At 37.4% G+C, this 13,860-nt stretch overlaps 1 protein-coding gene across 5 annotated transcripts in view; it reads left to right on the top strand.

The window, feature by feature from the left end:
- Positions 1-13,860, top strand: part of GABPA (GA binding protein transcription factor subunit alpha) — a 37,841-nt gene that overhangs the window by 14,547 nt on the left and 9,434 nt on the right. For all 5 annotated transcript variants that reach the window (XM_005548894.4, XM_015446943.4, XM_065541466.2 and 2 more), the window contains 3 exons: positions 2,895-3,140; positions 8,986-9,180; positions 13,295-13,348. In XM_005548894.4, coding sequence (XP_005548951.2) covers positions 2,895-3,140; positions 8,986-9,180; positions 13,295-13,348 — 495 coding nt within the window. The remainder of the gene's footprint in view (positions 1-2,894; positions 3,141-8,985; positions 9,181-13,294; positions 13,349-13,860) is intronic.

Raw genomic sequence — 13,860 nt, 5'->3', positions numbered from 1 at the left:
ATATGATATGGTAGTAAATAGCAGATTCACAGAGCGTGTTGGAAGTCAGCAGGTTCCAGCTGACTTCCTAAGAGTACCTCAGCCACACTGCAGAGCTGGACTGCTAAGGAAGCTGCTGCCCTGCCATGATCTGGAAAATACAACACCTGGAAGCTACCATGGTGGCTGTCACTTAAACCATGTTGCCTTTACAGTGATCCACACTAGTAAAAAAAATAGGATGTCTGCTGGCTGCGGGGGTGCACACCTGTAATCCTACCACTTTGGGAGGCCAAGGTGGGTGGATCATTTGAGGGCAGGAGTTTGAGAACAGCCTGGCCAATGTGGTGAAACCCCATCTCTACTAAAAATACAAAATAAGCTGGGCATGGTGGCACGTGCCTATAATCCTAGCTATTTGGGAGGCTAAGACAGGAAAATCACTTGAACCTAGGAAGTGGAGGTTGCAGTGAGCAGAGATTGTGTCACTACACTCCCTCCTGGGCAACAAGAACAAAACTCTGTCTCAGTCAGTCAGTCAATCAATAAACAAAATAGATGGCATATGCCTCAATGGTCCCCAACCTTTTTTGGCACCAGGGACCAGTTTCACAGAAGACAATTTTTCCGTGGATTGGGGCAGGGGAATTCAAGTGCATTACATTTATCGTGTGCTTTGTGTCTATTATTACTACATTGTAGTATATAATGATACAATTATACAACTCACCATGATGTAGAATCAGTGGGAGCCTTGAGCTTGTTTCCCTGCAACTAGACAGTTTCCTCTGGAGGTGATGGGAGACGGTGACAGAGTGTCAGGCGTTAAATTCTCATAAGGAGCATGCAACCTAGATACTTCACATGTGCAGCTCACAATAGGGTTTGCGCTGCTGTGAGAATCTAATGCTGCCAGTGATCTGACAAGAAGTGGAGCTCAAGCGGTAATGTGAGCGATAGGGAGCAGCTGTAAATACAGATGAAGCTTCATTCACTCGCCTGCCAGTCATCTCCTGTTGTGTGGTCTGTGGCCTGGGTTTTGGGGACCCCTGATCTGCCTGCTTGCCCCCTCAGCTCATTTCCAAATAGAAGGCTTATACCAGTGATTCTAAAGCCTAAATCACACCTGGAACCCTAGCTGCAAGGAAATCCAGTCTGTACAGTTTAGCATAGAGAGAAGAATTTGTAATAGAATCATCCAGTCAGCCTTATTCATTACAGTATTTTACTAAACTTGTATAAATACCCAAGTTAGAAAAGAAAATTAGGAAACTATTTTTGGTAGGTTGAATTTTAGCTTTTTAAAATTTAGAATAATGTCATCTCTAACATATATTGTTCACAATTAACGTTTCACAAACCACGTTTTTCTTCAGACTCTGTAAATGGTAGGTACATACTTCTGATCCTTAATTTCCTCAGGATTGATTATTGGGAACAGGAAATAAATTAGTAGTTTTTATCTTCAAAAGCCTAGTGACCTATTGATGCAAGTGTGTTTAAGAAGAGTTTACTTGGCCGGGCGCGGTGGCTCAAGCCTGTAATCCCAGCACTTTGGGAGGCCGAGACGGGCGGATCACGAGGTCAGGAGATCGAGACCATCCTGGCTAACACGGTGAAACCCCGTCTCTACTAAAAAATACAAAAAACTAGCCGGGCGAGGTGGCGGGCGCCTGTAGTCCCAGCTACTCGGGAGGCTGAGGCAGGAGAATGGCATAAACCCGGGAGGCGGAGCTTGCAGTGAGCCGAGATTGCGCCACTGCACTCCAGCCTGGGTGACAGAGCCAGACTCCGTCTCAAAAAAAAAAAAAAAAAAAAAAAAAGGAAGAGTTTACTTAAAGCCATAAACGTGTGAAATTTAGATGAAGGATTAGGAAATAGATTTTAAGAAAAAATACTTTTGATTCTGATTATTTTTATCATGTGTATTTGAGAAGTGATTCTGTTTATACCACCTGAGAATGATAGTAGTAGTTTCTTGCAATACTGGTTTTCACAGAAGATCAAAGTTGAGTTGTGCTTTTTCTTTAAACTGTACTTTGATTGAATTTTGATATAGATTGTAATAGATTCAGTAAGGAACAGAAGCAGTTATATAATATGATAGTGTCTTAGAGCTGTCATTTTAGTCTGAGGTTATTTCATAGAGGGCTAATTCCATTTTGAACAGATAAATAATAGTATGTCTTATAGAGAGTACTGCACACATACTGAAATAACTGCTTTTATGGCATAATTTCTTAATTATAATTTCTGAAACAGGTTTCAGTGTTTTGATTCTGGATAGTTGAGGAGCCTTTGTATTAATAAACTATTTATCTTTATCTTTTCCATAGGAATTACAATTCTTAACACCTTTATACTAGGAGCTTAAAATATTCAGGATTTGGGTTTTTCTTCATCTAATTTAAAATGAAAATTAGAATTTAATGGTAAATTTAATTTAGCAAATTTGGCATCGTTTTTAACACATCTACTTTGTCCTTTAAAAAGAAAAACTGAGTCAGTAAATAATTTTAATTTGTTTAGAAGGATTTTTTGAAATTCCAAGGATAGGTAGCTGCTTGTTTCTACTCTGCATAGTCTAATTTTTATTTTGTTTCATATTGGTAATTTTTATTTTTATTTATTTTATTGTGGTATGAACAGGTACTTTTTTTCTAATGATGTTTATAGGTAGGGTTTGTGTGTGTCTTATGTTTTATAAAATTATTTTAAACTTATAGAAAAGTTGCAAGACTAGTAGAAGAATTCTTAAATATTCTTCACCCAGATTCCCCAAATGTTAACTTTTACTACATTTGCTTTATTTGATGTAGTTTTTCTCTACCATTTTGGAACATATACCCTAAATTATGTTTTGGTGACTTCTGTGTTTTCATTTAGATTCATAATTTTTTTTATCCACTGTTAAGGAATTGAACCAAAGTTAAACATCCTTGAAATTGTTAAACCTGCGGACACTGTTGAGGTTGTTATTGATCCAGATGCCCACCATGCTGAATCAGAAGCACATCTTGTTGAAGAAGCTCAAGTGATAACTCTTGATGGCACAAAACACATCACAACCATTTCAGATGAAACTTCAGAACAAGTGACAAGATGGGCTGCTGCACTGGAAGGCTATAGGAAAGAACAAGAACGCCTTGGGATACCCTATGGTAATGAAATACGTAATTCTATATTGGGTAGAACAGTAGGAATTAAGCTTGACATAGAAGACACTAGGGTAAGTTATAATCTATTTTACATGTAGAGTTATTAGAATGAATGTTGATTTTCTTATCTCTCTTTTTTAATTGTAATATACATTTAAGCTCATATGGTGGACAAATTCAGTCCTGCGTGCCGGCAGTACAAAGAAGTCTAAAAAATTTCTGCTCTTAGGGTGTTGAGAGTGTAGTTGAAGAGAGAGAAGATAGATGAAAAGTGATAATTGCTGTAAAAGGTAACATGTTTTTAAACTGTCAGTAACTCTTATAGAAGCAGCATGCTATTGGAATCTCCAAGGGATCCTAGTTGCCCTGTGGGAAAGGTGAAAAGGGTTTATTATAAATAAGGTTTATTATAAATAAGATACTATTGGGCAGAGAAAGACATTTAAGACAGGAAGTGTTATGTGCAAAGCTTAGACCTGGGGGTATGCGTGAGTAGTGAGAAAATTGAGTGGTTAAGGAGTTACTCTGTAGCATTACAGAACTGTTTTGATTGATGAAAATAATTGGAAAATGAATATGGTGGTGGTATATGGTGTCAGTTGGAACAGGTAGAGACTGAGTGAAGGGAAAAGAGGAGCATATTATAATTGTGGCTAGATGATAGGTGATTTCTTTGGGAGTAGAAAGGAAAAAGTAGATGAAAACGGTAATAGGACTGAGCAGATTGACAGATTTTATGAGAGTAGAGAGAGAAGATACAAGTATTGATCTAACTTCTCAAGCTTCATCTTGGTGACTAAAACAGTAATAATCTTGATAAAAATTGGTTCCATCATCATTGCATGTTTAGTGAACACTACTATATGCCAGGCACCATGTTAAATGCTGGGCTTAATTAAGATGGTGCACTAGAAAGAGCATGCCTTCAATAGCCCAGTTGGGGAAGTAGAGAAGTCTGGTATAGGAAATGCTTTTTTCAAGAGAAGGTGGATAGCACTTGATTTTGAGGTGAAAGTTTATATTCAGCTGCAGGTAGCCAGAAAATGGTTTCAGTTATATAAGATTTGGGCTGGAGACAAAGATGTTATATGAGACTCATTCACATTGAATTTGTATTTGAAGCTATAAAAGTCTACGTAGTCCCTGATGGAGAGCAAGGAATGGAAAAGAACACACAACTAAAGCATATATCCTAGACCCTATAAACATTTAGGGTTGGAGAAAAGGGAGACAAGAAATAACTGAAGAGACAGAAAGAAATAACTTATATGTATAGTGTCACTGAAATTGAGGGGAGAGTTTGGATGGTCAAGACTCTCAGATGCTGCCGAGAAAGTCAAAGAATGCTCACTATATCTCTTAAATGTGATGATCAGAGGATCATTCTTAAATTTAGACAAAAGTAACTAGAGTTAGTGAGACAAAACAGTATTATAAGAAATAGACATCTTAGAAGTGGGGGCGGATGAGGAAGAATGCTGGGGTAACAAATAAATACTATTGATCATCCAAGAGTTGGTGGGGACCTCAGTGTATTTGTAAATGAAACAGTATTGTCGGGTTTTTTGTCCTTTTTTTATTTTTTATTTTTAGAGACAAGGTTGTACCTGGGGAGCAGTGCTGATGACAGAAAGGCTGTGTTATAGAACTGCTGTTTTCCCTAAGACATTTTTTTCTTTCTTTAAACCAAACCTAAAAGATACACAATAAATGATAGAGCTTACCCATGGAACTGAAAGAGAGCTACGGAACCAGACAGCTAGTGTAGAATTTCAGTCTGTCCCTCTACTGCCCAGGACTGTAGCCACTCATCACGTGTGAGCACTTGAAGTGTCCCTGGTCAAAATTAAGATGTGTTATGAATGTAAAATACCCATTAAAAGAAAGAATGTAAAATCTTTTAAAATTTTTTATATTGATTACTGGTTGAAATAACATTTAGAACATTAAGTTAAAATAAATTCATTATTGCTGACGAGTTGATGGGTGCAGCACGCCAACATGGCACAAGTATACATATGTAACAAACCTGCACGTTATGCACATGTACCCTAGAATTTAAAGTATAATAAAAATAAATAAATAAATAAATAGTGAGTTTAATGGGAAAAAAAAGATGTATTTCACCAACTTTTTAAATGTAACTATTAGAAAATTAAAAATTACATAATGGTCTGCATTATATTTCTGTTGGACAGCCCTGATCTTGATAATTGTCACCTTTAGTTCTGGATGTTCTTACTGCATTCTTTTGATAAATACTTCTGTGTTCTTTTTTCGGAACTCCTGTTGAATCTCTTGAGTTGATCTGCTGCATCTTTTTTCTTGTTTATTTTTCGTCTTTCCTATCTGCACTACTTTCTTCCAGATTTTCTTGTCTTTATAATATAACCTATCTGATTTGTAATTTACAAGGGCTCTTCGTTTTTGTTTGTGCCTTTCTGTAGCATTCTGATCTTATATTGCCAATGTCATGTTTTCTCCTACTTCTTTGAGTATATTGATTATAGTTTTAACTTTTAAAAAGCTTTACTGCAGTATTTCTGTTTCTTGTGGATTCTGCTTTTCTTGTGGTTTTTGTTTGTGGTGTTTTTAACCTCTCTCAAATATCTAATTATTTTTGCCCATCTTTTCACATTTAAGAATTAATCACTTCAGGCCGGGTGTGGTGGTTCACGCCTGTAATCCCAGCACTTTGGGAGGCTGAGGCGGGTGGGTCACTTGAGGCCAGGAGTTTGAGACCAGCCTGGCCAACATGGTGAAACCCTGTTTCTACTCAAAATATAAAAATTAGCTGGGCGTGGTGGCGCATGCCTGTAATCCCAGCTACTTGGGAGGCTGAGGCATGAGAATCTCTTGAACCTGGGAGGCAGAGGTTGCAGTGAGCTGAAATTGCACCACTGCACTCTAGCCTGGGCAACACAGTGAGACTCCATCTCGAAAAAAAAAATAAGAGTAAATAACTTTAAAGCTAATTAATGTGAAGTTCTGAAGGATTTGATAACTATATGCTGATAAAATGAGGCATTGACTCTTTCATTAAAAGAATTTCAGGCCAGGTGTGGTGGCTCATGCCTGTAATCCCAGCACATTGAGAGGCTGAGGTAGGAGGGTTTCTTGAGGCCAAGAGTTTGAGACCAGCCTGGGCTATATAGCCAGACTGTCTCCACAAAAAAAAAAAAAAAAAAAAAAAAAGAGCTGGGTGTAGTGGCATACACCAATATCCTGGGAGGCTCAGTTGGGAGAATTGCTTGAGCGCTGGAGTCTGAAGCTATAGAGAGCTGTGACGGCACCACTGTATGCCAGCCTGGGTGGCAAAGCAAGATGGTCTCAAAAAAAAGACAAAGGAGTTCTTTTCAAACGTATCAGTATTTATAGATCTTTTTGCAGATACCTGTCAGCAGAAGATGGGGTGAGCATTTGGGATCGGTGTGTATGTGAATACTGCGTTCTGGAACTGGAAAAGGAAGTGGAGCAGAGAAGACGTAGAGACGGTCTCACTCTTCAGTTTATAGGGTTTTATTACTGAGAATTGTTCTCTCGGTGTCTGTTCATTTCATGTCTCTCCCCGTATATTAATAAATGTTTTCCCGGTGTCCACATGTGTGGGGTACGCCCATTTAACTGGCACCCCAAATGAAAGACCCTGAAGGTTCTAACCACACCATCTACTTTAAATCAGTCTCCTCATTTTCAGCTTTAAGCCTCTCTTGCTACTCAGAACCACCATGACTTGAACCGGTGAACAGGGTTCTGCGAGCAGGAATTCTCTCACTTCTTACTGGTATCCTCCTTGGCAAACATTTTAGGTCATAGTTTCCCCACCTCTGCCAAATCGATTACCACTCTGTTTATTGTCTTCAAAACATTAGATTAAATCTCTCATCCATGCCTGTCACTTTGTACTCATGTTCCTATGATTTTACATCCTTAAAAAATTCCTTTACTGTTGTTTCACTAGAGTCTGAGAGAAAAGAGGCAGAACATGGATGGCCAATTAGTTATGTTAAACTAGAAGTCCTGATACTTGAGAAAACAAATCAGACAAATTATATTTTTCCCTGAGTTTTTTTTATTCTTAAATTTTTATGTAAAATTATCTTTCTTTTTCTTTTAAAAGAGGTGTGATTCAGGATAGCTTTTCTAATTTAACTCTGCTTCTGTTGTTTTCCATTAGTATAGTATTCACAGATAAGAGAACTTTCTTTTTCAGTTCTTGTTGACTTTTACCTGGGCCTTCTCCTTCTCTTTCCTTTTCCTTGGCGTCCCTCTGCTGCTCACTTCTAATTCTACTCTGCCAGTTTCTCCTTATTGTGGGCCATTCTCCTGGAAGTGGTTCTTGGCTCAGTTTGAAAAACACCCAGGTGCTACATTGCTTCAGCACTTTAAATCTTAACACAGACTGCGGCTATTGGATTGGGCAAAACTGCTTTTTAGCGTTGCTTTCAGCTTGTCCTGTTGTACTTTCAATGCATGCTTCTTGGCTGTGCTCAGGCTTTCCTGTGATCAGAGTGGGTCACATTTCTCTTGCTTCCCTTTGCTTTCTCCTGCACACAAGCTAAGACCATGGAGGTCTTATAACCCTTACTGCTTTGTCTTTACTCTCTTGTATCTTGAAGTCCATGAAGATATCTTGTCACCTGGTTTTATGTAAATGTTTGTGGGTTTTTGGTTTTGTCCTCTAGTCACGTTTTTAATGTTTATGTGTACATTCAGAAAAATTAAAAAACTTTGCCATCATCTTCCTAGAATCCTCCCTTAACTTCTTTGTGGAAAAATTTAAAAATATATATTCTATGGCTATTAATCCTGTATTCTTTGAAGCTAGGGCACCTCTGTTCCTTTAGTCTCAAATGGAATAGTTTCAGTTTCAATAGCACTTTGCCTTTTTGAATAACTTTTATAAAATTCTTATGTTTGATTTATTTTCACTATAATTTGCCCTCAATACCTAAATGTTATTTTTTTTCTACTTTTCTTATTGAATAGCATTTATTTATTGGGTATATAAGCAATATTATTTGAATAAATCATCTTCTTGAAGCGGGAGTACCAGAACCAAAACCAATTTAGCTAATATGTATTAAACTTACACAGATAGAATGTTCTGTTAGGTGCAGGTGATACAGCAATGTAATAGTTATAGATATTGGCCATATTTTTTTATTTATGAATTCAATTAGTAAAAAATCATAGGGAAAAGGAAATTATTTGGATATACTCTTTAAGATTAAACAAGTGTATGAGCAAGGCACTGTTAGGTTCTAAAGATATAATGGTTTTTATAGGACACATTTATTGTATTTCTTAGTGTGTTGTGAGGGGACAGCTGAGTAAAACAGGCAGTTACCATGTTTATTTATTGGAAATGCATCATAAGGGTAAATGCAGGAGCAGCCAGCTTTTTACAGGAAGGAAAAGGGAGGAAAAAGGATATGGTTCATATTTTGGAGAATAGAGAATCCCCTTTTGATTTTTTTTTCAATGCAACTGCAAATTTTTTTAAACTTGGATAATTTACTTTATTCTCTACAGAATAATCTCATATTTTATTCTTTCATTTGACCCACTGGAGAGCAATTTTGCATTTTGTTTTTCTTGATACAGTTCCAACTGAGGTTGAACCAAGTGACTCCATCAGAAATTTAGATTACAAAATTGAAAAGGAGCTGAGGAGAAAATTACAGCATAAATTTTTGTTTTTGTTTTTTGCTTCATATAATAAGTTTACCTCACATACTTAGGGAAAGAAAACATCTGTGTGTATGTGTGTGTATTAACAAGTTAACTGTAAATTTACACAGTATCTAAAATGGAACTAGGCTAAAGTTAATATTTTTCTTTCTAGATCCCATACAGTGGTCCACAGACCAAGTCCTGCATTGGGTGGTTTGGGTAATGAAGGAATTCAGCATGACCGATATAGACCTCACCACACTCAACATTTCGGGGAGAGAATTATGTAGTCTCAACCAAGAAGATTTTTTTCAGCGGGTGCCTCGGGGAGAAATTCTCTGGAGTCATCTGGAACTTCTCCGAAAATGTATGAAATTACAGTTATTTCTTTACATTGTAATTTAAGCTGAATTTTATTTCCTTACAACTTTGTTTTCATCTTGTTTATTGATAATGATAAGTAATAAGCAGTAATAATTAACATTTATTTACTGTATAATGCTATGCTGAAAGCTCTATATGTTATCTCATTTAATTCCTATAGTAATACCACAAATCATTACTTTGCTTATTTTTTAGATAGGAAAGTGAGGCTTTGAGAGCCCCACAAAGTCACAGCTAGGAAGTGGCAGAGCCAGGATACAAGCCCAGGCTAACATTAGAATCCAAGTTCTTAAATCAGGTGCTGTGCCCTACACTTGGCCCTCTTCATATATTCTATTTGTTGCCTTCTGTTTGATCAGCTCTTACATTTACTGCTCATCTAGAAACTGAAGAGATCATTTGTTTGCAGGTGGCTTCCTTCCCATTCTCTTCATTATTGATGAGATTAAATCTTTGTTCAAGTCTTTACAATTAACTGAATAGAGTCTTAAGAGGGAAGGAAGTGTATGCAACCACCTTTTTGAATTGGAAGCCACCGGTTATAAGTTTTTCCACTTACAACTTACAAGGCCTCAGACATTAATATGATTCAGTGACCATATAAAGAAATTGGACCAGCACTTTGGAAGATGAGACAGGCAGATCACTTGAGGTTAGAAGTTCAAGACCAGCCTGGCCAACATGGTGAAACCCTATCTCCACTAAAAATACAGAAAAATAGCTGGGCAAGTTGCTGTGTGCCTGTAGTCCCACCTACTTGGGAGGTTGAGGCGAGAGGATAGCCTGAACCTGAAAGGCAGAGGTTGCAGTGAGCTGAGAGCGCGCCACGACACTCCAGCATGGGTGACAGAGCAAGAGTCTCAGTTGGAAAAAAAACAGAGAGAGAAATTTGGAAACTACTTGGCTGTCCAAGAAAACAAGGCACAAATATAAATTATTTTTGCTTGAATATTAATCCATCTTATATTTCAGTGACTGTTAAGACACTGAATCAAGCAACCCATTCCTTGACAGTTTTGCATATCAGAAATGCTAGCCGGACCCACATATTTTTCAGAACACATGAATACAACAAACTCTGACTTTGCTTTTGTATCAGTTATGGATGAAAATGTTACTGATAGCATTTTGTTCTATTATATACCCAATAACGGAAGAGCTCTGGTGGAGGGATTTTCCACCTTAATTCAATGCTTGCAGTTTTCACTCAAGGTGCTTTCTCTGGCCGGGTGCAGTGGCTCACTCCTGTCACCCCAGCACTTTGGGAGTCTGGGGCGGGTGGATCACTTGAGGTCAGGAATTGAAAGTGCTTTCTCTGCTGGTGAATAAGAAGTGAGCTCTGGAGAGAGGCATTTCCTCATTGTTTATAATTTTATTCTTGTAAAGATTCGCTCGGATTTGTTTTTTAAGTATCTATGATACTAAAAGACTTAGTATATTCATTGTATTTGCAGCATTTATTTCCAGTGTCTGTTCTTACTAGATAAATAAGTTGAATGTCTTGGTTGAAGCTTTGTCCTTGGTTTCACAGATTTCCTTCCCTGCAGAGGTTTTGAAATGAATAAGGTAAATTCTGAATTGTGAAACATGTGAGTCATGTTTATTGAAACACTTTCTTGTAAGAAATCTCAAGAACACAACAAGGATAGTGCATAGATGATAGTTTCATTTTTCCCAAATCCACGTTTTTTCCAGTCTCTCCCAGGTCAGCTCTTCGTTGTGGCTGTCTCTTTCTGCTTCTCTTATTGCATCTCAAACTTTAAAGTTCATTCACAGGTTTTTCCTAGAACAGAAGTCAAAGGTGTCTTGTATATCTTTGCATTTCCATGCAGTTGAATGAGTCTTCCTCAGAAAAGCTCTGCTCTGGAACCGTTGCTTTGTCTTTTAAAGCAACAAAGTCCCACAGCCTAGATGAGCGTCTCACAGAATTTCTTGGTGATCCAGCCATGGTTCTTCACTTAGCCTGGGCAGGGAATTCCTGTCTGACTTGGAAATGTAGTGCTCAGTTCAGAATTGAGAGATGGGCAGGATGATGTGTAAGGGTATTTCTAACAGACTTTCTAGAATTCACAAGTCTCACTTCTCAGAACAGGGTTTTTTGAGCACAATGCAGTAATCTGGTCCCTTCTGTAGAGAGAAGTCTGCAGCCTCTCTGTGAAAGGCACTGATTCTGGGACAGAACCCAGCCTCTATTATCCATCCTCAGTGATCTCTCAAGAAGCGGCAGTACTGAAGAGGTAGAGCTCCTTCTTCAGATATTTGTATTAGATTATTCACCTGAGCAGCCACCTGCCTGCAGTCCCCGCTCTGCTGAAACTTCATCCACGTCCTACTATACATGGGAGATAATTAGGAAATGTTCCAGTACTACCAGTTCCATGATGTCCTTCTCGGTGTGAATCTCTGTCTTCTGTCACCAAAGGCATAGGAAGTTCTCAGTTTGCTGAGGGTTTTCTTTAGGAAAAATAATTGTTTTATTCCTGTAGTGTAATGTTTCTTCATAAAATGGCTCCATATCCCCCAGGGCTTTGCCTCTCAAGACTGCTTCCTTTATGCCTAGCAAGGATTTGGGAGTTTCAGGGAGGAATATGATATTCAGGGTGCCTGTACTCTGAAGAGATTGGTCTTGGACCAGTCTTTCAAAAGCTTTTTTTTTACCCCTGTGGTCTGCCTTCTGTCTTGAGAGCTTCCAGGAAACAAAGCAAACTCCAATCTGAGAATTAGGACGTAGAAGGTGATTTTACAAGTTGATTATACCTGTGCTGTGGGATGGTGACGCTTTCGTTTGCCTCTTTTGAGGCTAATTCCTTTTGTCTTCAAATGAAACGGTTCCTCTTTGAGGAACTTTTATAAAATTCTGAGGAAAATTTACTACAAACATAAGGTACGTTTTTTTTTGTTTTTTTTTTTTTTCAAGAGAGACACAGTTCTGGAGGAGAATGCTCAGAACTAGGAGTCTGGATAAAACGTGAGGTTGTCAGTTGACTGAAAAGTAATTGTTTTGTGCACTGTGCTTCTTAACATGTTTCTTTAATCCTCACAATAACCTCATGAGGCGATAAGTATAGGTGTCTAATTTAAACATGAGGAAGTTAATGTTGAAAGAGGTTGGTAATTTTACCAAAGTCATACAGTCAGTAAGAGCTGAGAACTGAATCCAGATCTGTCTGAAGCCAGTCCCATATAATTGTTTTAAGTCCTCAGTCTTCAGACCCTCAAAGCTCCCATCTGGTAGGATTCAGACCTGTTTTTACTTTCCCAACCTTTTCCAGCTCTGCGTGTCTGGAACTGGGTCCTGGCAAGGCACCCTTAGCAGAGTCTTCTTGGGAGCCCAGGCCTCAGTACCCAGAATGATTGCTGGAGGGTATAGTTTCATTTTTAAGAGAGAGGCATGCAATTTATGATCGGCACGAAGTAGGCTGAAGTAATAAGAGACTGGGATGTGCAGTTCTTTGAGAGGTAAAGAATAACATTTAAGTGGGTAATAGCAACAGATAAGTAATGAATGGTTCTGTAAAGGCTTATCTTAGGACCTTTTATAATATTTTTATTTGGGGAGCTATATTTTTAGATGTGAAATTATTTACTTTAATTGAGACATTTAGGACCGCTACAATTGTATTGAAAATTTGCTATCTTTAAGTAGAAGCATTAAAAAGCTTAAGCAGCTTTAGTCAAAAGCGGATGTTACAACAGATAATGTGAAGGAGGCCTTTTTGGTGGAGATCCATATCTAAATAATTTCATTTTGGTGTATATTTTATCTTTGATATGATCTTGAAGATTTCCATATTTTTACATGGTTTTATACAGATTTTGATACAAATATTTACATTTAGAAAACCATAGTTCTCTGCAGAACTTTACTGAACACTAAAAGACATTGGAGCTTTTCCCTGTGTTACTTCTCTTAAAGGTATCTTTTCCTTTTAAAGTGACTATCAAATATTTTTAATGTTTTTATGCCAGTAAGTTTCAGTTCAGTGTTTTGGTTTTAATTGTGGAGTTCTTTTTTAAAAGAATCATGTTTATTAAGTTGGGTTTGATTGGATTGGGGTTTTTGGTTTTAAATTTTTTTAAATTGTGTTTTTTTTCAGATGTATTGGCAAGTCAAGAACAACAGATGAATGAAATAGTTACAATTGATCAACGTGAGTATTCGTATCTATATTTGCCCTTTTATTGAAGAAATGTTTATTTGATACTGCAAGGTAGTAAAAAGGAAAATTATTTAAAAAAATTTTTTCCCCACACACGAAATATCTTTTGTTCTGTGGAATGAGAGCTCAACACAAGTACTTTATAAGATCCACTCATGTCGTGTTTTTAAATGATGCGATTAACATAACAGCTTGCTTTGTATCTGGGTTCACTAAAATTTGTTAGGACATCATTTGTTTCATCTTTACTGACTGTTAATTACCAAGTTGTAAGCACAATTCTAACCACATTCATACCTGACAGAACTTTCATGCCTGATAATAACTGGATATTGGGTGGCATCCAATTAAAATATCAGTATAGCTTGGATACAGCAAAGAAAATATTCAAGTGTCCAAAACAAACTTGAGGAGTTACACTGGGTTTGAAATGAAGAAAAAAGGCAAGTTAAAATAGGAAAATGAATAGTTTTCATTTGGTGAGAGTTGCAATCAAAAGTATA

The sequence above is a fragment of the Macaca fascicularis genome, chromosome 3 (genome assembly GCF_037993035.2).
Source record: "Macaca fascicularis isolate 582-1 chromosome 3, T2T-MFA8v1.1".
Classification (NCBI taxonomy): domain Eukaryota; kingdom Metazoa; phylum Chordata; class Mammalia; order Primates; family Cercopithecidae; genus Macaca; species Macaca fascicularis.
The sequence above is the reverse complement of the archived record's forward strand: the minus strand, read 5'-3'. Positions and strand labels throughout refer to the sequence as shown.